Here is a 26,568-nt window from a genome sequence, read left to right on the forward strand (position 1 = left end):
TTAGCTCATTCACTATCTCATCTATTCAGATCTCTTCCTCAAGTTCTAGAGGTCCAATTTTAAAACCCAAGTTTTCTCATTTAGTATGGGTGTGTGTTCCCTAGTCACTGTCTTCATTTGAGTCCAAATAAGTTGTTCAGTTCTGGATCATTTTTCCCTTGAGCATTTTTAATGTAACTGGTGTAATAACTGTTAAATTTGAGTCACTGTCTACAATTCCTCTTCACTTTGGAGTCACTAGCATACATTCAATAGCCATGTTTCCATTATAGCTTTTCATCTGTCCAGATCTAAACAAAAGCTGGGGGGCTATTCCTTGTACCTACAAGCATTGCCCTTTCAGCCTGATATCACTGATTTTTCCAAAACTGGGTGAACTTTTACTAGGTAAGTGTGATGCTTTGTTCTGGCTTGGCTTGAATTTATCACACACCTTCTTTTTGTGGCCACTCTTTTCACAATACCGGAATTCAACTGAATCACTCCCCTTATTTTTGCATTATTGACAATCTATATTATTTTACAAACTGAATTTAATTTTTTTACTCGTTCAAAAATGTCATGGACTGAGTTAGAAACTCCTTTTTCCATCAGGCGTAATGGACACATGTTTGTACTTACAGGGCTCATGAAAGACAGCTTCCACCTTCCTCATTAGCAGCTGTTTTTAATTCTGCTGTACTGCTCCACAGAAGGACTCTAGTTCTCTATCAAAGTGTCCTTTGTTTCCTTTCAGTTATCTTAATTTGCAGGACTCTTGTTAACCCAGTACTGGGTATTTCCACAGGGGGCTGTAGATTTGACCACAAACCCCCACACTACAGATCTATTCCCCCATCTGTATCTATCACCGGAGATGACTGACACTTGTCATATTAAAGAGTTTAAAATGTTCATAAATATTAATAAAAATATATCGGTTTGATGGCACAAGATTGGACTGTGATGATTGTGTCCTCTCAGATCAGCTGATTATATAAACAAACCACTATTAGTGGCTGGTGCTGGATCAAGTGCATGTTGGCAGGTAGAGAATTGTTACATTTTACTGTCTTAATAGTTTTACAACTAGTTGACTAAGGAAATTATTTATGTGTGAGAGAATTCCTCATTATTATCCTCAGATGGTAGCTAAAAGAGGTGACAGGTTGGTTGGTTGAGCCCTATTTGGTAGGTTGGCCATCATCATAGGCTTTTGTAGTCTGTAGGCCCAGATTCAAGGTGAAAATTTGTGAGGACAATCTTGTACAGTGAGTTTCATGAGGACACACGTTTGAAATTTTTGGACATTATCCCTCTGTCTGGATCCTTGTCTGTGTTTACTATATATATATATATATGTCATCCCTTTGTCTTCAGCTCAGCCTGTTATATTATGCCTTGCGTGCTTGAGTTTTGATTCAGTGATAAGGATAATAACCTGACTGTTTCATTTTGTGTTCTTAATTAGTATTCTTTCGTTTTAAGTCTTTTCAGCATTTTTGTACCATTTAGCATATATGTACATGTTTACAGTAGAAGATTTCAATGTAAATAAGATACTTTATTTACAGCAGAATATTTCAAGTGTGGATAGGCTACATATTTGCTTTAGAACATTTCAGGTGTAAACATCAGATAGATCACTATGAAGAGGAGATTTTAAAGTGGTGCAAACAAGAGTGAAGGTGAAAACAACTGAGTGAAGCAGCAGCTAAGAGCTCAAAGCCAATAACTTCATTTCTCAAACCACCGGAAAACACACCTTACCCAACAAACAATGCTACAGATAATGAAAACTCGGCAACTGCAACAGGTGATATTTCAAAGCCAATACCTGACAATGAGGACAGTAGTCAAGAAGTGCCAACAGTAACAGATGCAGCAGAAGATCCTGTGTACGATCAAGAAACTCAACAGCAACAGGAAGATGTAGATCTTACGCAGCAAGAGCAATTCATAAGTACTACAGGTTTGACTGTGACTGACATTGGAATTATTGACAAAAGCAATGCTTCAAATTAGTTGTTTTGAAATTCCAAGTAACATTCAACAAGATGCTGATAATCATGATATCTTCCTGTTTCACTGCATGGGATGTCCAAAACTAGATCGTCTTCATGGATTGATGGTGTTCAACCAGTTGTGCAGCATTTGATTTCAGTGAAAGGCTTTAAATGAGCTTGAATCTCTCAATCTCACTGCACAGGCTCGAACTGAACTTCAGTCTATTCAGAAGCATATGTCCAAATTTGAATGCATTCTGATGTCATCTTTGTGGATGAAGCTACTTACAATGATCCACCAAACTAATCTGGTAATTGAAGCATGCAATGCAACAGTTGATGTTGAGAGGGATAACATTGAAAGTCTTATCAATGACATTCAATGAGATTAATGAACAATGTGATGCAATCCTGACTGAGTCTAAATTAGTAGCACAGAATATTGGCATTTCATCTGACTTCTCCACCAATCGCAACGTACCTACTGAATCTGATGCCAAGCAGCATTATAGGGTCAATGTCTTCCTTGTCATCATTGACGCTGTTCAATCAGGCCTTACACATTGATTTGAGTCACTGTGACTAATTTGTACTCTTTTGGGGTTTCTTTGGCAGTTCAACAGACTGAATAATGAAGATCTACTTTCTGCAGCTGAATAATTTCAGCAACAGTACAACAAAGGCATTTCAAAAGATCTCAGTGATGAGGTCATCTTCCTCAAACGAATATATTCCATGAACTTTAAATTGGATTGCAAGCCAAAGGAATTGCTTCAAGAAATACTCGAACTTGGACTCTCTGGGGTATTTCCTAATATCACAATTGCATTGCATATTTTTGTCAGTTTGCGAGCATCAGTGGCTTCAGAGGAACGCACCTTCAATGTGTTGAAGCAAGTAAAGAACTATCACCATTCAAATAGGGGACAAGAGCATTTGAATTGGCTCACCACGCTTAATATCAACTGTGACATTGCACGAAAGCTAGATTTTTCCTCAATAATAAGTGCATTTGGACAGAAAAAGGCTAGAAAAGCATTTGTTAAATAAAAAAAAAATTCAAATTATGTCTCACTCTTTTTTTTTTTTTTTTTTGGTGCCTTATTTTGTTTTCATGTGTCATCATTTTTTATGTTTATTATGGCTAGGAGCCTCAAAAGCTGGAAGTGGCCTGGGCCTCTCTGGATCTCTGAGAGGGCCTGGCTACAGGGTTAGAGAACACAGAGAGTTAAATATCATGAGAGGACTCTTGGGGTACGTGGCAAGGACACTTGCACTGAAGACAATACCAAATTGATAAGATCTTTATTAATATGAATGAAAGAACAATACATGCTATTGAACATAGAGTCACAAAGAAGTAATACAATTCCATGACCCCTGGTGGTAATACCTCTATTCTAAAGACTACTTAAGCTAGCATACTCACACCCTTCTCTGAAGACCTGGTAGTAGGAGACACAGGACCAGCCTCGTCTCTGGCATGCCTGAGGAACTGATGGTCCAGACTTCCCAAATTGGTAGGGATTAGGTTCAAGTGTTGACTAGCTAGGCTGTATGGTGAAGCTGAGCTGATAGCTTGATAGAAGATAGGAAAAAGTGACCTCCCTGCATGGTTGTTTGCCCTCTTATAGGGTCCCGGTACTGCCCGCTGCTGGAATCTAGGCCCAACCTTCGATGCCCAAATCTTGTTTCCTCACCGTCATAAATCTTTGGCTACATTTACTCTATAGGTTAACATATTATGACATATATTCAAACGTATTAATATCGATTATCTCATCCCCAAAACAGTTACCCTTGGCCTAACTCATGACTTCCATGTTCTGTGGTGTGCCCTGCAGTTACCGGTCTGCTCCAGACCTAAGGTAAATAGATTCAGTTCTTTGTTCGGTGCCCCAAAGTTAAGAGGGGCAACAGGTAGGCCATTTATGTATGCCAAAGGTTACAAACACTCATTCTGACTTGCTCTAGCTAATCATACAGGATACAGGCCTGTAGGTTACTTGCATTACAGCCAACTATTATGAATAACCATGAATAACTCGTATGAATACCATAAACTGGAATTCAATATAAACAAAACCCAAGAAAATATTATGATTCACTAATAATAGGATATGATAACAAAATAATATGAATCAGACCTATAAAAAAAACACATTATGCATTATATCAAGCTAGCAAACTAGCCTTATGGTCTAAAACTTCCAAATCTGTCCAGGCACTTTGTAGCTGCTGCTACATCCAAGTTTTTATTTCTACCTTCACATCATCTCTCAGTCTTTTCTGAGAATCCTCCACTTCATGCCTTGGCATGTTTTGAGTTCTGCATGTGCCTCAGCTATTTATTCCATTTTAGTTCAAGAGGAATAATAACTCACAATTTCTCTCCTTTTAAACTCCTGTTTTAAGTTATTTGTATACTTATGGACAGATTCTACAAACCTTATTCAGTTAAGGGAACTACGCATATGAATAAATACTACACATCATGAGTAAGGGTTTCAGACTACTCAGAATTTTTCTGTATAATTCAGATAAGTAAACCAAAACCACAGAAATCCCCTTAGAATGTCTTTTGCACTGGGTGTCAGCTTTTTAGTGGTATTATGTCTCTGAAACAGATTCACAAAATGTGTGCACATCCTTCACGAAACAAAATTACCAAATGGTCACAAAAATCAAACTCTTTGCCAATGTCCTAATTGTTGGCATGAGGAGTTAATCACAAAAATCCAGAGACATATGATCAGCCATTCTGCACCAGCATCATGGAGTACCAAGATAATTTTGTCTCTATCTGTCATAAAGTTTGTGAATAGTAATACTTAATTTCCTAAATTTCCCTACTCAGCTTATTGTTATATTTAAAAATCTCTAAAACAATCAAAAGTTCAACCAAATTTACCTAAAAGTTGGAGAGTGAGAAAGGAATCCAATTTTAATTATGGAGTGATGGAAGTTGTAGTAGAGAGAGAGCCTGGAGCACTAGGCCTGGTGCAAGACCTAAGGTCTGAACCAGAGACTTTGAATCCAAGTCAAGACATATTAAAGCAGATGCTTACAAGTTCACTGTTGGTACATGAACTTGGCAATGGTACTGCTAGTGCTGCTAAAACACTGGCAAGTCCTAAGAAGTACTAGGCACTGGATATTCATGCAAAAACATTCCAGAAGGCTAACACAGGTACACCGCAACCTAGCACAAGATAAGATGGTTTGACATAAGTGATTAATAGGGTTGTTTTTTCAGAGACATCAGGAGCAAGGTACAAGGAGAGGTTACAAACAGATGTCATGTAACACATAAGGTGGCATGTAAATTGTTTGTTTCACCCAATAAATATTGAGGTACCACCACTTAATTCTTTGTACTGGCTTAGGAAAAAAATTTACATTGAATGTGCTGGTACCATTGTCACGACCATACATGCAGCATACCTTTGCAGTGTGGGGAATGCTGATAACATGCTTTGTTGACAATAAACCTGGCCGAGCCTTTTTGCCACTGAGCTGAGCCTGTGGACTTTCTGGACAGTACTACTGAGGTCTGCTGAACTAGCTATCTGCATAGGGCAGGGACAGCATATGGAGAGAACACACACACACACACACGCCAACAGAAAACACAGTTCAGGCAGGGCTGGATTAACGTAGGGGCTTTAGGGGCTACAACCCAGGGCCTCGGGCTAAGGGGGGACCTGCAAAAATAAATCCATAATTATATACAATGAAAAAATATATTAAAAATGTATGATCTATGGTTTGGGATAGAACAAATCTATTTTACAAACACATCTTATTAAAACAACTTCCTGATCATAATTATCAGGGGATAAAATCCAATCACATGCCATTTCTTATAGCTTGGATCTGTGCGCCTGTGCAGGGGTTTTATAAAAATGTCAGATGATGGTGCACCTAGAAAATATGACACTTAAATACACAGGTGCAAAGCTACAAATAAATGCATATTTGAATGCTACATCTCACGTTGATACAGGGCACTACACTGTTCTTTTATTTAAATGTGAACTTACTCCCTGTTTGCTTGTTTATGGTTGTATTTAAAACAAGGAAATGCAAAAAATCCTGCAAATGCAATATTATGCACAACTCAGGAATTTGAAAATTATAATTACCATAATGACAATGACTCTTCCAAATTTCATGTATATATTAAGGCAGACATTTTATAACTTATAGACTAATACACCATACTACCATCTATATGTGTGAATAGGATGAGCTATGTGAATCATAACTGAATTTCCTTACCTTTTGTGAGTTTAATTTTCATAATATTCCTTTAACATATTTTTGCACTGGATAGTGTGTCTCTTTCCCTATTTGGATTGAACTTAAGGGACCTTCTTAATGGTTTAATAATAGAAGGAAATATGAGACTGGAGCAATAAATCCATTTTCATTATATGTGTAATAGCTTGTGGCTGCCTGTTCTTGCTCTTTCATTCATGTGTAGCTGTTATTTTTTACATTGATTTTTAAAGCTGTCTCCACTATGGATTATAATTAGCAGTGTGTAAAACATAAATAATTAAAATTGTATATAGCTAGATTAATTGAAAATGATATAAATTATTAATATTTTATTTGCATTAATGAAAAATACCTATAAGTTGACCTTAATTATACTCAGTATAAATAAAGGCCCATTCATCCAATGATAGTCCCTGCAATAAGTATTTTATTTCAAATTCAGGAAATGTGCCTAAACAATTTTTAGGAGGAAATATTTAACTCATAAAGGCCTTTCTTACTTAATCAGTTGCTAATAATATTACCACAATGAGAATTTGATGGAAGAAGGACTGAGTAAAGGCTGAGCAAAGCTATTATGATAGATCAGGTTTCAGTGGATCATACGATGCAAAATGGTGTGGTTTGTTTTGTTACATGAGTTACACAATGTCTTGGTTACAACAGAGGATAATTCTGAGTGATATTGTTAAAGCTACAATATAGTTGTAAAAGGAGTTCCTGATTGAAACCTTTGGACATCAGTAAAGTCTAGTCTATATACAGAGTTGTACCAATTTAACTAAAGGTGTGATTTTACACCAATTTAGTTAAACCAGCACAATTTTGTGAGTAGACACTCTTATGTCAGTTTAAACCTGGCGTATATTGGTTTATCTTATGTCAGTACATGTGCAGATACATGATAAACCAATATAACCAGTTTTAAACTGATATAATGGAGTCCACACACAAAAATTGCACTGGTTTAACTAAACCAATTTAAGTTAAGCCGGTGCAATTTCTAAGTGTAGACAAGTTCTTATTGGGATTGGAGATAGAATTACACTTTATCACTCTCTCTGCTTTTACTCTTTGCAAGTGGCACGAGAGAACCACTTAGAAATTTGGGAACAGAATGATATTACAATAATACTGAAAAGAAAAATCAAGTTTATTTGAAGATGTAAAGTGTCCCTCATTTTTATTTTCAAAGGTTGTGATCATGATCCTGCAGTCCTCCCTCTGTGTTTTGAAAGACCTAAGTAATTCTGTATGCAACAGGAGAGATGGGAAATTTGTTATAACAAAACCAACAAGACTTAGATTTTTTATATTGGGCTGTATTCACTATAGTTTTGAGGCATATCTCTAAGGCTATTATACTAATGACTTGAGGGATCTTCTTGTTTTTGAATAATAACTATATATTATATTCTGAGTGAATGGATTTTTGTTGGCAATTTGTCATGGATAGAGTAGATCTGCTGCTGCAGGCATTGTTTGAGCACCTGGTTGACGTGTTCTGATTGACCATCTATCGGGGGGGGCCGGGGGCGTGGATGCATGGTGCCGGATATCCAGGAGGTAGTTCGCCTCCTTCCAGAACCTGGATATGACCTGTGAGCCACAGTTTCTAGCAAGGTGGTCAGGAAGGGCATCGAGGCAGAAGACGTGCAAAGAGAAGGCGGGTGGTAGTTTTCACACTCAGGAGATGTGTGCCTTTTATAAAATGGGCCATTTTGGTGAGTGGCCTTCAGATTTGGGTAGTTCCACTAGAAAGTCGAGAGCTATGTGCAACCAGGGCTGGAAAAGGGTCTTGGATGGCATTTGGAGGCCACAAGGTCTGCTCAGGAGTGTTTTTGTTCTAGCACAGTTGCCGCAGGATTGGACATCATCCCGCATTCATGGCCACCAGAGTAAGTGTGCCACAGCATGCAAAGTCTTGAATTGTCCAAAGTGACCTGCCAAGGGAGTGTCATGATATATGCACGGCACCTCATCTTGGAGGAGCATTGGGGACATGTAGGTGGCTGTTGACATGAAGGTGGTCACTGACCCAGAAATAGTGCTGTAAGGTAGTACTTGGGTGACCCTCCTTGGATGACGTTACAAGTTACAAAAATTTTTTGGAAGGGCTGCTGGGCATATGCTAAGAAACTCTTGGGCTACAGATCCATCAGTGAAAGGATGTGGTTTTAATATGTCAGGTGGCGATTCTTCAGGATTTAGCAGGTTCAATATAATATTCCCCTTTCCATGAACAGTCTTGCTGTTCTTGTTGCATGGATGGTATGTGAGTGTGAAATTGAATCTTAACAAGAATAGGACCCAGTATAACTGACCCTGGTTTAGTGCCTTGGCAGATCATAGGTATTCTAGATTCTTATGGTCTATTAAGACTATGATGGGGTGTTTGGCCCTCTCAACATAGTGTCACCTTGTCTCAAATCCAGTCTTGATAGCAAGTAACTCCTTGTTTGCTATTTCATAATTATGTTTGGCTGGAGTAAGTTTTTGTGAAAAATACACACACGGGGCCCCATTCTTTGGGGTAGTAGTACCATGATGGCAACATCAGAGGCATCAGGATCACGGCTTAGGGTATGTCTACACTACGAGAGTAGTTCGATTTCACTTAAATCGAATATGTGGAATCGATATTACAAAGTCGAACGTGTGTATCCACACTAAGGACAGTAATTCGACTGTGTGAGTCCACACTAACGGGGCAAGCGTCGACATTGGAAGCGGTGCACTGTGGGTAGCTATCCCACAGTTCCCGCAGTCCCCGCTGCCCATTGGAATTCTGGGTCGAGCCCCCAATGCCTGCTGGGGAAAAAAATGTGTCGAGGATGGTTTTGGGTAACTGTCATCATCCAACCGTCATTCCCGCTCTCCCTCCCTGAAAGCGCCGGCGGGCAATCAGTTCGCGCACTTTTCTGCTGAGTGACAGCGCGGACGCCACAGCACTGCGAGCATGGAGCCCGCNTCACAAAGCACGGGACCCTGCCCGTGGACATCATGGTGGCACTGGGTCATGTTGATGCCGTGGAAATGCGATTCTGGGCACGTGAAACAAGCATGGACTGGTGGGACCACATAATGCTGCAGGTCTGGGATGAATCCCAGTGGCTGAGAAACTTTCGCATGCGGAAGGGAACTTTCTTTGAACTTTGTGAGTTGCTGTCCCCTGCCCTGAAGCGCAAGGACACCCGGATGCGAGCAGCCCTGACTGTCCAGAAGCGAGTGGAAGCTTGCAACGCCAGACAGCTACCGGTCAGTCGCGAACCACTTTGGCGTGGGCAAATCTATCGTGGGGGTTGTTGTGATGCAAGTAGCCAACGCAATCGTTGATGTATTGCTGTCAAAGGTAGTGACCCTGGGAAACGTGGAGGTCATCATAGATGGCTTCGCCGCGATGGGATTCCCAAACTGCGGTGGGGCTATAGATGGAACTCACATCCTTATCCTGGGACCGGACCACCAGGCCAGCCAGTACATTAACAGAAAGGGCTACTTTTCAATGGTGCTGCAAGCACTGGTGGACCATAGGGGATGTTTTACCAACATCAACGTCGGATGGCCGGGCAAGGTTCATGATACTCGTGTTTTCAGGAACTCCGGTCTGTTTAGATGGCTGCAGGAAGGTATTTACTTCCCGGACAACAAAATAACTGTTGGGGATGTGGAGATGCCTATAGTGATCCTCGGGGACCCAGCCTACCCGCTAATGCCCTGGCTCATGAAGGCGCCCTGGACAGTGAAAAGGAACTCTTCAACTACCGTCTGAGCAAGTGCAGAATGGTGGTGGAGTGTGCTTTTGGACGTCTCAAGGGGAGATGGAGAAGCTTACTGACTCGCTTTGATCTCAGCGAAACCAATATCCCCATTGTTATTACAGCTTGCTGTGTGCTCCACAATCTCTGTGAGAGCAAGGGGGAGACCTTTATGGCAGGGTGGGAGGTTGAGGCAAGTCACCTGGCTGCTGATTACGCCCAGCCAGACAGCCGTGCAATTAGAAGAGCCCAGCGGGACGCGCTGTGCATCCAGGAGGTTTTGAAAGCTATGTTCCTGATTGAGCAGGGTAACCTGTGACTATTTAGTTTGTTTAAAGAGAAGCTGAACCTGCCCCCGTTTCTTTACCCAGTGAATATTCACTATCCTCTCCAGTTTCATACCCCATTCACCCCCTTCCAACCCACGTTTAAAAATAAAATCACTGAAAATTGGTTAATGAACAACGTTTTCTTTATTACTCTTTTCGCGGTAAAGTGTTGAAACTGGGACGCAGACTGTGGTGGGGAGTGGGTGTAGTGTAGTGATGCAAAGGATGCTTCTAAACTCGAGGAATGACAGGCTCCTGCTTCTACAGTGGTCCGCACTGGTGGACTGATTGTTTCAACGGAGCCTGCCACCCCTCCTGTTCGGGACTCTGTGTGTGGGGGCTATGTGACTTTGTGGCGGGGGAGGGCGGTTAGAGAGCTTATGCAGCGGTCCTTATCCTGGATCACAGAGCCACGCAGCAGCAGATCTGTAACCATCCTCCCCCTGCCACAAAGTCACATAGCACCCCACACACAGAAAATGAAAACCACCTCCCAGACTGACCAGGGTGCCTAGTGACTGCACTGTGTGTGTGACCTGCTGCTGAACCTGCCCCCATGTCTGTACCAACCCCCTTCCCCCACTTCAAACAGACTGTCCTCTAAAAAAACATGATGGAAACAGTAATTAACAGAAACGTATTTTTTATTAGCAACTACACAGGTAGGGGATGAAACTGGGATGGGGGCTTGGGTGAGGCGGGAAGGAAAGGACTTATCAAATTTTGGGGAATGACAGCCTTCTGCCACTTGAGCAGTCTGCAGGGGTAGAGTGACAGTTTTCACGGACTCTGCAGCCCCTCCTTCTTGGTACTTTGGGTGAGGGGGGTATGGGACTTTGTGGCAGGGGACGGTGGTTACAGATAGACTGCAGCGGGGCTCTGTCCTCCTGCCTCCGGTCCTGCAGAACATCCACAAGGCGCTGGAGCATGTCCGTTTGCTCCCTCATTAGTCCAAGCAGCGTTTGAGTCGCCTGTTGGTCTTCCTGCCGCCACCTCTCCTCCCGTTCGCTGTGTGCTCGCTGGTATTGGGACACGTTCTCCCTCCACTGAGTCTGCAGGGTTGCCTCGGCTCGGGAGCAGCCCATAAGTTCTGAGAACATGTCGTCCCGTGTCCTTTTCTTTCTACGCCTAATCTGCGCCAGCCTCTGGGAGTCTGATGACCGGGTAGGTCGGAGACAGTCACAGCTGTGGGATGGGAAAAAGGGAGTGAATTCCTCAGAAAGATAAATTTTTTGGTGAACAAACAAAATAGTCTTTCTCTGTGAACACGACCATTCACAGCACCTATCACATGCGCACTCAGGACAAGGTCGAATTTTCGGCCTTCGCATTCAGTCCCTGGGGTCTTGCAGTGCAGATCACAGAAGTGGAACAGGACAGCGGAATTTGGGTAGCAGGCTGACATGGTAAGCCATAGACTTGTGGCACCTTAAAACTTTAATAATAGCACTGCCCTACTTTGACGTTCAAAGCAATGCTCCTAGCGTTGGCCAGTTCCTGCTGCCAGCAATCTGGCAAGCATGAACTCTGCCCCTGTCCCACCCCCTCGCGGCTGTCCCTTGGAAAGATCCCTGTATGCTGCCCCTCTCCCGCCTCCACCGCATGGCTGTAAACCGCCAGTGACAGTTCTGTAAAGGAACAGGCAAGCAGTCCCAATACTAACATTCCCCTAATTCAAAGCAGGTCACCATGAGCGACATCACTCTGATGCGGATTTCAGACAGCGACAAAGAACGCATGCTTCGTGAAAGCCTGCAAAGACCAGGGCCGTATGCCGCCATGCTGTGCTAGGCAATGATACCGGAGTACTTGATGATAGCCTGGCGTGGAAACGTTTCATACTACGGAGGACACAACAAGGCCGCTCTCCCAAGGAACCTCATGCAAAGGCTTTCCAATTACCTCCAGGAGAGCTTCATGGAGATGTCCCATGAGGATTTCTGCTCTATCCCCAGACATATAGACCGCATTTTACTGTAGCTGCACTGGCAAGGACTAAACAGTAGAGCACTTAAGGCAAACCAATCAAGATATACCGGACATTGTTAGATTTTTTTGCAGCAGTTGCACTGCCAAAAAGACTAAAACTTTAAGTGCCTAGGACAATCTAATCATGAAAAACCCACAGTTAATATTAATGTTCTGTTCTAAATAAATGTTTACATGTTTAAAACACTTACCGGGTGATCCTTCCCCTGATTCTGGGTCCGGGTTAACGCCTGGGGACGATTGGTAGGGGATGTCTGTGAGGGTGATGAAGAGATCCTGGCTGTCTGGGAAATCAGCGTTGTAAGCGCTGTCGACTGCTCATCCTCCTCATCTCCTTCCTCATCTTCCCCGTCCACTACCATCTCCGAGGAAGCGGGCGTCGACAATATCCCATCCTCAGAGTGCACGGTCAGTGGTGGGGTAGTGGTGGCGGCCGCACCTAGGATGGAATGCAGTGCCTCGTAGAAACGGCATGTCTGGGGCTGGGATCCGGAGCGTCCGTTTGCCTCTTTGGTCTTCTGGTACCCTTGTCTCAGCGCCTTGATTTTCACGCGGCACTGCATTGCATCCTGGCTGTATCCTCTCTCTGTCATGGCTTTGGCGATCTTCTCGTAGATCTTTGCATTTCGATCGCAACTCCGAAAGCGCGGACTCATCGCCCCACACAGCGATCAGATCCAAGACTTCCCGATCAGTCCATGCTGGGGCCCTCTTTCTATTCTGAGATTGCATGGCCATCTCTGTTAGAGAGCTCTGCATCGTTGCCAGTGCTGCTGAGCTCGCCACAATGTCCAAACAGGAAATGAGATTCAAACTGCCCAGACAGGAAAAGGAATTCAAATTTTCCCGGGGCTTTTCCTGTGTGGCTGGTCAGAGCATCCGAGCTTGGACTGCTGTCCAGAGCGTCAACAGAGTGGTGCACTGTGGGATAGCTCCCGGAGCTATTAGCGTCGATTTCCATCCACACCTACCCTAATTCGACCTGGCCATGTTGAATTTAGCGCTACTCCCCTCGTTGGGGAGGAGTACAGAAGTCGAATTTAAGAGACCTCTATGTTGAACTAAATAGCTTTGTTGTGTGGACGGGTGCAGAGTTAATTCGATTTAACGCAGCTAAATTCGACATAAACTCCTAGTGTAGACCAGGCCTTAGTCAGGATTAAGGTGGACCATCACTGGGGCAGACATGAAAGCTATATTCACACATTCAAAGTCTTGGTGGGCCTCTGCAGGCCAGTGAAATCTTGCAGGTTTACAGAGGATGGCAGTTATTGGGGCTGCAATCTCTGAGAAATTTGGAATAAATCTTCTGTAAAAGTTGGCAAACCCCATGAATTTTTGGATGTCTCGAATGCTCTGGATTTTGTCCAATCCCAAATTGCTGATGCTTTCTGAGAATTCATCCGTAGTTCATCAGATGACAGGATGAACCCCAAACATTTGCATATCTGATCAATCATCTGTCACTTTTCCAGTTTTGCATGCTATCTGTGCTGGTGCAATTGTGTAAGAGTTTCAAGGGCATGATGGTTGTGGCTTGCTTTGATCACTGGAGTAGATTAAAATATTATTAAGATATGCCACCACCAACTGGATCTAGGGTATCTCCAAATATGTCTTTGACAAGGTGTTGGAAAGTGGCAGTGGCACTGATGAGTCCAAAGGGCATTACCAAATATTCAAAGTGTGCAAACCTAATTCTAAAGACTGTCTTCCACTTATCCCCCATTCTGATCTGAGTATAAAGCGGGACAGAATGAAGTACTAGAGTCTCTTTCTCTCTTCCCACTCCATCCCCAACCACCATCTCTGTATTCTGGTATGGAGCTATTAAATGTATCCAAATAAATGTAAATTTATGCAGATATATGCAAATCTATAATCCATTGGCTTTCATTCTGAGAATGTTGGGAAGTATGGACTACGTAAAGCTAAGCGTGTGCATAATTGTTCACAGGATCGGGCCCCTAGCATGTAGGTAGTTTGGGGTAGAGACTGCATCTTTGAATTTGTTTGTACAGCCTCCTTCACAATGTTGTCTGATCTTGATTGTGGCCTCTGGGTGCTACTGCAATATAAATATTAAATAATAGAGACACACCCCAGGACAGCTGAGACAGAAATACAAAACCTTTTTCTGCTTGACAGCATTTAAGTGTTTTTATGTGAGTACTAAAACCTATCAAACAGATAAAAAAATAGGGATAATTTAGTCCAGACAGACAATTTCAACTAATTCTTGCACACAGATGCACTATTGCCAACCCAAAGTGTTAACAAATCATGAATTAGACCCCAGAAAATCACAAGATTGACTTGTAAACAAATAATATATTTTGCAAAAAGAACAGGAGTACTTGTGGCATCTTATAGACTAACAAATTTATTAGAGCATAAGCTTTCGTGGACTACAGCCCACTTCTTCGGATGCATATAGAGTGAAACATATATTGAGGAGATATATATACACACATACAGAGAGCATGAACAGGTGTGAGTTGTCTTACCAACTCTGAGAGGCCAATTAAGTAAGAGAAAAAAACTTTTGAAGTGATAATCAAGATAGCCCAGTACAGACAGTTTGATAAGAAGTGTGAGAATACTTACAAGGGGAGATAGAGTCAATGTTTGTAATGGCTCAGCCATTCCCAGTTCTTATTCAATCCTGAGTTGATTGTGTCTAGTTTGCATATCAATTCCAGTTCAGCAGTCTCTCGTTGGAGTCTGTTTTTGAAGTTTTTCTGTTGTAAGATAGCCACCCGCAGGTCTGTCATTGAATGGCCAGACAGGTTGAAGTGTTCTCCCACTGGTTCTCTCCAGTGCTACTCTGAAACCTAATATATTTTGGTTTCTTTATATTTGCTTTCTGGTTTTTGAATCTGTAGGATTTGTATTTATACAGTTTTCCCCACAATCGTGATGGTCAGAAACTTTTTTTTTTTAAATAGAAGTGAGATTCTCATATAATCAGATAACTCCAAATGTTGGGGTTTAAAAAACACACAAAACAATTTGCGAGTTGGCAAAACTGTCAGACTATTAGACAAATGAGCTCTGAAAAACACACACTAAAAACATTGACAGGTTTCAGAGTAGCAGCCATGTTAGTCCGTATCTGCAAAAAGAACAGAAGTACTTGTGGCACCTTAGAGACTAACAAATTTATTTGAACATAAGCTTTCGTGGGCTACGGCCCACTTCTTCGGATGCAACATTGTGGCTAAAATAGATTTAAAAGGTGGTGTGCCTATGAGATATTAAATTGATGATTACATGGCAATGTTGGCTGTGCACATACCTCAACCTACCAAAGCCCAAATATAGGACACAATGTGCGACCAAGACCCAAAATGAGGGACACAAAAACGTATGCTATACAGTTAAAAGGATGTGGAATTCCTTTATTTAGTGTAAATCAGTAGCTCTCAACCTTTTTCAGACCTCTGTCTCTTCTGTCCACACTGTGGACCGTATTGCCAGCATCAGGAATTCAAGAACCTGGAGTCAGACCCTTAGAATCATGAGACCAGCTTTTAAAGTCATGCATTTTAATTTTCCCCTTTGTCTTTCTGAGCCTCTTAGGCATATTTGCTTCACATTTTCAAGCTTCTTCAACAACCATGAGGGATAGAAACTTTTTTTTTAAATGAGAGCTGAGATTCTCAGATTGTCTCTCAACAGCTGAAGCCTGCCCTGCCCCTCATCCTGAGTTTTGCAAAAAAAAACACACATTAGAATTGGTAACACTAGTCTGAACCTCCTATCTAAGAAGCTCTTCCCTTTTGCCGCATTTGGGAAGGGGAGAGCAGCCCCCAGATTGCAACCCCCTGGTACAAATGACTTTCCACTAACTCAGCCTAAATGATCCTTTGCAGCTGATATAAATAATTGGTCCCCTCAGGTTCAGCGCACGCGTGGGACGCGGGGGGGGGGGGGGCGGTCCCCCACTGTAGCTAGACCATGGGGGGGGGAGGTGCTAGCCCTGTTGGTTGGCAGCATCCTCCCTCCCCTCCCCTGGGGGGCCCAAAGCCCTACCCTTGGAGGAGGCAGTTAGCGCGGGCACGGCGAAGAAGAATCAAACGGTCCCCGCCTAACAGTTCATGCAGCCTGTGAGCCCCGCCCCGCCTCTCGCTAGCGCCGCGAACCGGCGCCTGTGTTAGCCAAGCTAGTCCTTAGGCTGGCTGCTCTGATTGGTCTTCTGGGTGACCAATAGCGAGAGAGAGCGCATCTCCAGGCCAATGGGAGGAGGGTGCCGGGGCTCGTAGGCGGAGCTACTTTATGAATCAGCGGGGTAGGGGACGAGAGGTCAGAAAAGAGTAGTGCTAGTGCGGGCTGTTCTCTCTACCGCTTTACGCTCCTGCGTGGCAGCTTCTCTCCCCTCCCCCCGCTTCTCCGGCAGCGAGTTCTCATTCCCTATGGCGGCGGCCGTGGCGCTGCTGTTGCTGTGCGCGTGGTCGCTCCCCTGCGGGGCCCCAGCCTCCCCCAAGGCCGTGACGACCCGTCTGGCGGCGAAGTGGCCGGCGACCTCCCTGCTGCTGGAGGCGAGGTGCGTGCGGGTAACACGCTCCCCCGCCGCGGGGCCCGGGCCGGGGAGCGGACGCGGCATGTGGGGCATTGGGAATTCCTGGCTTCAGCGACGGAGACTCTCACTCTCCGGTGCCGCTTCCCCCTCGAGAGGGAGGACGAGGCCCCCTATAATAGGAGTTTTGTTTCGGGTGTGGCAAGTTTTTGTGATTGTCCAATAAGTGTGGGTGCCCCTTTTGAGACCTCTCTGCCGTCCCATCTGACGAAGTGGGTATTCACCCATGAAAGCTTATGCGCCAATACATGTTAGTCTATAAAATACACAGGACTCTTTGTCGCTTTTTACAGAGCCAGACTAACGTGGCTACCTCTCTGATACTTGCCGCCTCTCAGTACTAACCCCCAATTTAGTAGTCATTGTGGGGAAGAAACAAAAAGAGGGAATTCCCCTACTGGGACAGACCTATGGTCTGTTCAGTCGAGTATCCTCTTTCTGATAGATGCCAGTATAGGTGGCTGTTTTAGAGCAGGGGTCGGCAACCTTTCAGAAGTGTGCCGAGTCTTCATTTGTTCACGCTAATTTAAGGTTTCGTGTGCCAGTAATACATTTTAATGTTTTCAGAAGGTCTCTTTCTATAAGTCTAGAATATATAATAAACTATGGTTGTATGTAAAGTAACTAAGGCTTTTAAAATGTTTAAGATATTTCATTTAAAATTAAATTAAAATGCAGAGCCCCCTGGACTGGTGGCCAGGACCCGGGCAGTTTGAGTGCCACTGAAAATCAGCTCGCGTGCCGCAGGTTGCCTACCCCTGTTTTAGAGGAAGGTGTGAAATGTGATTATTTGCCTCCTTTTTCTCATTGGAAAAAGCATCTCCTAATCGCTAATAGTTAATGATTGAATTAAGGCCTGAAACAGCTGTGGTCTCTTAATTGAAATGTATCTGACCTAATACTTCCCACTGGCACAGCAGTTCACATCTTTAAGGGGCATACATGGATGCTGTTGGCTATTTATATAGCGCTATGGTTGTATGAGTTAACAAATTAATAATTTTTAACGTATAGTACATAAAAGTTGTTATATTTTCCCCTACTCACATGTTTTACAGGTCAAACTGAGGAGCAACAATCAGCTAGTCTACATAAAGCTGAAAACCCCCATCTTCCTAGTAAAATAACTTCCCCTCCCAAATGCAGCAAAGACATAAGTAAAGGGTGGATAAATGTGTGTAGTTTTAATATTACTAAAACAAAACCAACACACTTAAAGTGATACTGTTGTTTTGAAGCTGAGGAGATTTCAAGCTATGAGAAACATAGTTTCCAGTACTATATATGCCCTTTACAGCCTCTATCACTAAATATGGATTTACAATTGTACTTACCCATTTTTATAACTTTTATCTCCCCTCTTGCTGTGTGAAAGACTCTCATAAAAAGGGGAAACTGATGAATTGACTGCTATGTACATTTACAGCTTTTCATCTATAAACATTGGAAACAAAGTAGTAAATTTTTGGTTGATGATGTCCTTTTAACAATAGAAGTGTGATTAGAAAGAGTGACATGGGTTAAATTGAGAGGACTTCAGTTCTTTGCAATAAAACCAATAATTGTCCTCCACTATTGTGGTAGCTACAAACTATCCATCTTTAAAGGCTCTGTGTAGGTTGGAGACCACCTGTGGATCTCCAGCTAGGTTATTGTCACTGATACAGTTTTGTAACTAATTTAAAAATTCTCAACTGATCAAATGTGCATTTTCATTTTTGGAAAGCAAATATAGAAAAAAATTTATGCGTTTAATTGCATATGTATATTCTGTATGTTGACATGTATGTGAAACAAAAATAAAATAGACTAAGTTTCATCTATTCCTGTAAAAGGTACTAATCTAATTTTACTGTGCAGATCTGATTGCTGAGCTTGAGTCACACTGAAAGCATTTGGTTCTGACTTACTTTAACTGGAAAAAAAAAAATACAACTAGGTCAGCGTTCATTATTTTACCATAGACGCTTTCAAGACTACAGTTTAATACTTAGTACTCCTATATTGCTATACAATTTCAAAGTAGCATAGTGTAGATTTTATTGTGCTGTACACTTAAACAAAAATCACATATGGACAAATTAATTTTATTTATTTTTAAACAGTGAATTTATTGCAGAAGAAGGTAATGAGAAGTTTTGGCAGTTTTTGGAAACTGTACAAGAATTAACAATTTATAAGAAAAGAGGTAAGTAATTAAAAAGCATGTTTTAATCAGACACTACCACCTTGTACTAAATATAATTGTAATCTTCTCATTAATAGATTAATTTTAGTTATGCAAAGACTCACTCTTCAGCTGCTCCTTGGTAGAGGCTCTTTTTCCAAAGTGACATCTTATTTTGTTCAGGTGCATCCCCTTTACATGACTGCTTAAACCTCATTTTGGCTTCAAATATAGCTGTCCGAGCACACAATGCTGCTAGAGACAATGTCTGACATTGCCTAGCCTGTCTGTCTGATATATGGTATGATGTAACCTTGAGATCATTGAGAATTCTCAGCATATTTTCCTTTTGAGGAGGTTTCTACCCTGTGTGAGGGCTCTGAAATGGAGCTTCTTCAGGGAATTCAAGAGGGACAGGAGTGCAAGAAGAGAGTCTTACTAAGAAGGGTTTCTGCTGATCCCAGATGCCCGTGGTGAAGCTAGTTGTTGCACGTGAATATTTACTCTAGAAACACTAATTTCTATGAAAAAAATTGTTATGAGTGGTTTCTTGGACAATCGGGTGTCTCTGATGAACCTAACACCCTGAAGTACTCTATCATAAACCAATTAAACTCACATGGCCACAAAACATAATGATTATCATGTATATAAATACTGCAATGTTGATTAAAATAGTAAAATTAAAAGAAAAATACTAGTTATGCATAATATGGAAAGAAATAAAGGGCAGATTTACAGCTAGTTGAATTCCCAAGCCATTTAAAAAGTAGTTATATTAATGTTTATTTAGAGTTGAATTAAAACCCTCTGATCCAACCTGAGTAAGGGGCTGTACTATCCCAGGAGCCAGACAGGAACAGTTTGTGACTGACAGTCCAAGTCGATTGACAACATCACTGTATCTCCTATTAAATATAAACAAAAAAACAGATGTAACAAAGCTCTATTTTCCATTTCCTGTTAAAGGATTTTCTTTAGCTAATTACAATAAGATTCAATTGCATCTTTATTTAGAGGTGGTAGAATGACTTGTACAAGTTGAGTGTTCGTACTACCCATTAAGTCAGAGGTCCCTAAAGTGGGGTGCACCCCCTACCAGAGCCATCCCTAGGGTACGGTGAATCGAGATGACCTGCTTTGGAGGGCCCCATGCTTTGTGAGGCGGTGGGCAGGGAGATGAGGTGGGCGGGGGACGAGCCCCCCTGCCAATCTCCCCTCAGTGTCTCCTGCCTGCTGGCAGGCCCCACCGATCAGCACCTACTATCAATCAGCTGTTTTGTGGTGGGGTGGGGCCTTGAGGTAAGGGGTGGAGAGGGCCTGGATGGAACCAAGGGGGAGCACCCCCCGGCAGAAACTTGGTGCCTATGTCCCAGGCCCCGCACTCCCCTAAGGATGGCCCTGCATTAAGTCATGGGGAGAGGAGGACAGATGCTGGGAAAAACAAAGATATTGTCAGAAGTATTTTCAAAATCAGTCATGAAATGTGGTGTGTAAGGATACAATAAATGGAAAAACAAGAGAAGCTACACAACTCTTTTTTACATCCTTTACATCCTGGAAGAGGAGATGAAGACTGAAGATCTTAATTTACAGGAATTGAAGTCCCTATAATTAATAATCATAGGTGACTAACAATGTAGATATCTGAGCATAAATCTGAATCCATGTTTAGCTATATTTATCACTTAAGTTATATAGAGAACAGTTGTATGACTGAGGACGTAGAGACAGAAAACTGTAGGTATATAAATTATGGTTGGTGAATTTGCATCCCAGCCTATTGGCAAGTATTTATGAAGAGCGTTGGAGAACTAGGCAAGATACTACAGGGTTGGAAAAAACACAAACATGGAAGCTTTATTTTTAAAAGCTAAAAAGACCTAATAGTCATCTGGTAAGTCTAATTTTAAAACTTGGTAAGATGATAGAACCGGTATTGAGAGAGAAATCATTATGAGTGTAATGGAATCAGTAGCAGTGAGGAATTTGGGCACAAATTAAAAATAATGCCTGCGAAACTTTATCATTTTTGTATGTCATTAATTACAAAGTTAGTGGATAAAAAGGGATTCAGGCAGAGCAATATGTATGGAATTTGGGGAAACCTTTGAGTGATACGTTGTCTCACATTTGTATACAATAAATGTTCAAAATGGCTGGGGCTTGAGCAGGGATCCTAGTTTTCTGTGATTTAAAAAAAAACAATTCTCTGGAAAAATATTGTAAAATCTTTTTCCACATTAAAATGAAATGTTGAACTTTAGTTTTCCCTAGCCAAAATACGTATAGGTGTCAGTTTAACACAATGTTATATTGATATTTACAATTTTTAAGCAAGTTCAAAGCCTACCACTGCCATCAATCATAATCAAATTAATAGAATTGCTCTCCTGCTGTCCAGCTCTGAAGACAAGACTGCTGTCAGCAGCAATGGAGGAGTAAGGGTGGCAATACCATACCATGCCTTATTTCTGTGCTGCTGCTGGCAGTGGCGCTGCCTTCAGCGCCGGGTGCCCAGCCAGCAGCTGCTACTCTCTGTGCCGCCACCACCAGCAGTTTCTCAGCCCCCCCCCCGAGAATACGTTTTGTGCCCCCCAGTTTGAGAATCTCTAGAATAAGTGACACTGGTACTTGATGTACAATTTAGTAAATAGTTAATGTTTTTATTTTTTTCACAAAATATAAAAGCTAAAGATTCTCTGCAAAAATGCAAATTTCATGTTTTTCCACAGCAAAAATTTCTAGGCTTCTTGGACATGAATGATGTTACATGAATGGAAAACTGATCAAAGGACAATAAACAAAATGCATTGTATTAAGTTAGAGGAAAATATCCTGGCAGCGCAGGCAGATATATTGCATATCATGTCTGCTGCATCTTGACACCTTCATTCCGTGATCTGGAAAGAGGGGTAAATAATGTTAGATCTGGTACTTGTGTAATGCAGATTTGGGCTGCATATAGAGTTGTCATATCATAGGACATAAAGATATTAAAATAACTTAAAGATATGCAAGATTGAAAGGGTTAAACTTGCTACATTTAACACCCAAACAAATATTTTTAAATCTCTCTAAAAGTTAGTGTGGGAGTACACATTTTGGGTATGCAGTTAGTTCCCCTCTGTTAAATGGCAGTAGTTGCTTTTTATCCCAACTACTTTTCATCACCCCTTTCATCACTTTTAAAGTCTTAAACTTTGCCACTTAAATCTTAAAATTAACATAGAGCAATATAAAAACTGATAGTCACTTTTTCTCTGAAATAAATTTGCAACACATGTCAACAGATCACTAACATCCAAAATTATTCACTAGGGTTAGGGGACTGGTTATGTCTTCAGAGTTAAGCGGGTGCTTAAGTGCTTTTCTGGATTGTGGCCCTATTCACTACTAAACAGTACATACACTTGTTACACAGATGTCAATCTTCCATATTCAAGGCAGAATATTATGCTCCTGCAATTTAATACAACCAATATGCCAAAAAAAAAAAAAAAAATCAAGTATTCCAATTATTTCTAGTGAGCAAGAGTGAGAATTGATGAAACATTAAGCTTGTGTACCACCAGCAGTGCGCGTGCACACACACACACGTACGTACGTACATTTTGGGAATCCCTGCTGTAAATGACAGATTTGGGTTGGTGATGGAAACAGAGAGGAGAGACTTTTGTGATGAGTTGCCTGATACCTTGTTAGTTGTCAAAGTCAGGTTTCTTAATCTTCCAGGCACATTGCAAAAGCCCCCACATCTTTTGAGGCTATTTGGGTAGAGGTGTGTTGAGGATGAGGGTTGAAGATGTGATAAATTGAAACGAAAGACTAAGAAACTGTATTTCAAGAGATGCACTTACTGCCCTGCTGATTTATTGCTTTAGATGCATGTTCGTGGTGTTTGGCCTCTCTCACTCTTGTTACTCCATAATCAGCACCTTTACCAGGTCCAGAAAGGAGCATCAGAATTTATTCCAAGCTATGCTGTTGCAGGAAGCATTACCAGCTAAACCTTCCAGCACTGAAGTGCAAGGATCCATAAGTTCTGGGAGCATAGGCACAAACTTCCTCAGTTCCCGGGGGGTGCTCAACCCCCAGTGTGCCCTAAGCCCTGCCCTAACTCTATCCTTTCTCCCAAGCCCCCAGGCCCCAACCCGCTCTGCTCACTTCCCTGCCTCTTTCTGCTCTCGCTCCTCCTCCCCGCAGTGCCTCCTGCATGCCACTGAACAGCTGATAGTAATGGGCCGGAAGTGCTGAACGGCAGGGCCCGCCAGTGGGTGTTGAGCACCCACTATTTTTTTTCTATGGGTACTCCAGTCCCAGAGCACCCACAGAGCCGGCACCTATATGTGGGAGGGCAGGCCCAGCTCCAACCCCTGCGTGGATTAAAAAGCTTATCAGAGTCCCAGTGCAGCTGTCAGTCTCCTTTTCTGTAGCTAAACTTCAGGGACCAGTCATAATGATTCTGCATACATTGGATCCTCTTGAACATAAACACTTGATGTGACAGAGACACTCACCTCTTGTGAGTGCGTCCTACTAACTGGGTGGAATGCTGCACTCTCCCTCCACTCCTGGCATTCCCTGTCAGCTGACAACCTGGCTAGGTAGCCTCCAACCAAGTCACACAGAGTCAATATGCATGAGTGAAACCCTTCTAAGGTACTCAAGTCCAAAACAAACACAAACAAAAGTCTTCCAATTCTCTGGCTCAAGCAGGATTCAGCCCCTCCTTCCTGAGAATGCCTTCTCTTTTCAGCCCCTCTTGTGCCCCTTTAAATCTAGCCCTTTTCTTTGGATTCTAGTAAAGAGCCTTATTCCTCTTCCGGTCTTAGGCCACTTCCCCATGGGCTGGTGGAGGGCCCCAGGTCTACCCACTATTCCAGGTCCCAACCCAGGAACCCTGTAAACAGCACCTAGAATGTGTCCCACTCGGTCCCATCACCATCATCTGTTACCTTAGGGTTACAGTCCTTGGGTTTTCTCCATCTGTTTCCTGCTTGAGCAGGGTCTCTCCCATGCCTCTTTGCCTGGCAAGTTTCACAGTCATCCAACCCTTCCTTGCCCTTCTGGTCCCAGCCAGGAATGCAGCTCCTTTTAACTGAGCCTGCTGGGCTCTGATTGGCTGCTTTCCTGCAATCTTTCTAGGCAGCCATGGAGGACCCAACTTCACTGCTTCTTTCCTGGAATGGGCTGTGGCAGGACCACAAAGCCTCCAGGAGGGGGCCTCAAATGTGCTGGTACCTCTTGTCACACGTGGCATCGTAGGTGTTGGCCTCTGCTAAAAGAGGCAGTCCTCAAGAGCATACCCCATAAGGATCTGGTACTTCTTATTTTGTGCACTGAAGTGCAAATCATTACATTGTGGCTCAGGTCATAACAATAGCAACGGGTCATATTGAGAGCCAACACTTTAATGTGGATTTACACCCTAAACAGGATTATAAATCATGAGTTTCATACTTGATGCCTGATAACACACATGATGCATCCCTGGATCTACAGTTACTGTGGCTCAGGTTCATTGAGTTAAGCCCCTGGAATGCCTTCATTTGGACTTGCCTTTGGATTGGGGGCCCCTTATGTTGCGTTGGTTGTTATCCTTGGTACTTAAAGATAAAAGGAAGAAGAGTAAAACAGTGGGATTGATTCCTTCTTCTCTTTGTCTGGGAAAATAAAAACAAAACAAAAAAGCCTTACAAGGCTAAACCCATTTCCTTAGCTATGCAAAACAAAATATCTTGCAGAACTTCCCGTTTTGATCCCTAATGGTGCTTTAGGAAATTTGTCTCACCCCTTTCTGCTTTTCACTTAACTAAGCCACTGTTGTCACCCTTGGAAACTTCCTCATAGCAGGCCTTGGATCCACACTTGAATCCAGAATCAAACCATAACCAATTAGATGACTTTACTTGCCTTTCTTGTCCCAGGGAACAGCTCAGAAAGCTTTATTGGGATTCTCAGTTCCAGCCTTTCAGATTGTGAACCCACCCTCTTTAACCTATGGATTATGATAGGGAACTCCCTTCTTGATACTGGGAGGCACTACCATGGGCAATGTAGCCATAATAACTTTCTCATAAGTATTACTTTGTGTTTAAAAATGCTGAAGAAAGGCAACCACAAAAAGAATGGTCTCCCAGAAGTGTTCGGGGGAAAGGTCTTGTATGTGAACTGTTCTGTCCAGAGCTATCACTCTCACTGGTGCTACCGAGTACCTTTACTTGTCCTGAAGTCATTGTCTGAAGAAGAGCAACCTGGACCTGTAAAGTCTCTGGACATAAATAAGAATCTTGATGTACAAACGTCACCTGATGAGAGTGTAGGTGCACCATCATCTTCCCCACCAGAAGATATGCACTAATTTCATGAGCTCAAATTAAAAGATAGTTACTACCTTAAACTTTCTTTTGGTAACCTTAGCAGAAACCACACTCTTGTTTTTTGATATTCTGGGTTCACGTTTCAGCGGTAAGTCTGTTTTACCAGATCTAGATAATTCATCAGAGCTGGCAAAATATGTGTTTAAATCCAACATGTGGGATGGCAATTTTTAAAGCACAGTCATAGATTCCGAGGCAAGAGAGGCCCATTATGATCATCCAGTCTCACCTCCTGTGTAATACAGGCCATAAAACTTCCCCAAAATAATTTGTAGTGCATGCCTTTTAGAAAAACATCCAGTCTTGATTTAAAAATTGCCAGTGATGGAGAATCCACCATGATCCTTGTTATATTGGTTACCTATATACCTTGTTCCAATGATCATTTATCTTCACTGTTAAAAATGTATGCCTCATTTCCAGTCTTAATTTGGCTAGCTTCAGAGAAAGGTATAACACAATGCAGCCATTGGATTGTGTTATACCTTTCTCTGCTAGATTGAAGAGCCCATTATTAAATATTTGTTTCTCATGTAGATACTTAGATTGTAATCATCACCCCCAACCTTCTTTTAATAAAGCTAAACAAATTGAGCTCCTTGGGTTTTTCACTATAAGGCATGTTTTCTAATTCTGTAATAATTCCTGTGGCTCTTCTCAGAACCCTCTTCAGTTTATCGACACCCTTCTTGAATTATGGGTTCCAGGACTGCACACAATATTTCAGCAGCAGTCACAGTAGTGCCAAATACAGAGATAAAATAATTTGTTTATCCCACTCGAGATTCCCTTGTTTAGCCCTTTTAGTTACAGCATCATACTGGAAGCTCATGTTCAACTGAATATCCACCATGACTCCCAAATCTTTTTCAGAGTCACTGCTTCCCGGGATAGAGTCCCCCATTCTGAAAGTAATCCAGATTGCTCTCTGTCCATGACTTGTCTTCTTCATTATTTACCACTCCCCAAGTTTTTGTGTCATCTGCAAACTTTATCAGTGATGATTTTATGTTTCTCACCCCTGTACCAAGTTCTCCCAGAGCATTGGACTTGCTGACATCTCCCTGCCACGCACCACCGTTCTCATCATCAGA

At 42.3% G+C, this 26,568-nt stretch overlaps 1 protein-coding gene across 1 annotated transcript in view; it reads left to right on the top strand.

Annotated features, from left to right (window-relative positions):
• Nucleotides 1-16,676: 16,676 nt before the first annotated feature.
• Nucleotides 16,677-26,568, top strand: part of UGGT2 (UDP-glucose glycoprotein glucosyltransferase 2) — a 272,650-nt gene continuing 262,758 nt past the window's right edge. Inside the window, exons 1-2 of the mRNA XM_034758248.1 lie at nucleotides 16,677-16,891; nucleotides 19,030-19,112. Of these exons, the coding sequence (XP_034614139.1) occupies nucleotides 16,761-16,891; nucleotides 19,030-19,112 (214 nt within the window). The 5' untranslated portion in view covers nucleotides 16,677-16,760. The remainder of the gene's footprint in view (nucleotides 16,892-19,029; nucleotides 19,113-26,568) is intronic.

This window comes from Trachemys scripta, chromosome 1, assembly GCF_013100865.1.
Source record: "Trachemys scripta elegans isolate TJP31775 chromosome 1, CAS_Tse_1.0, whole genome shotgun sequence".
NCBI lineage: Eukaryota > Metazoa > Chordata > Testudines > Emydidae > Trachemys > Trachemys scripta.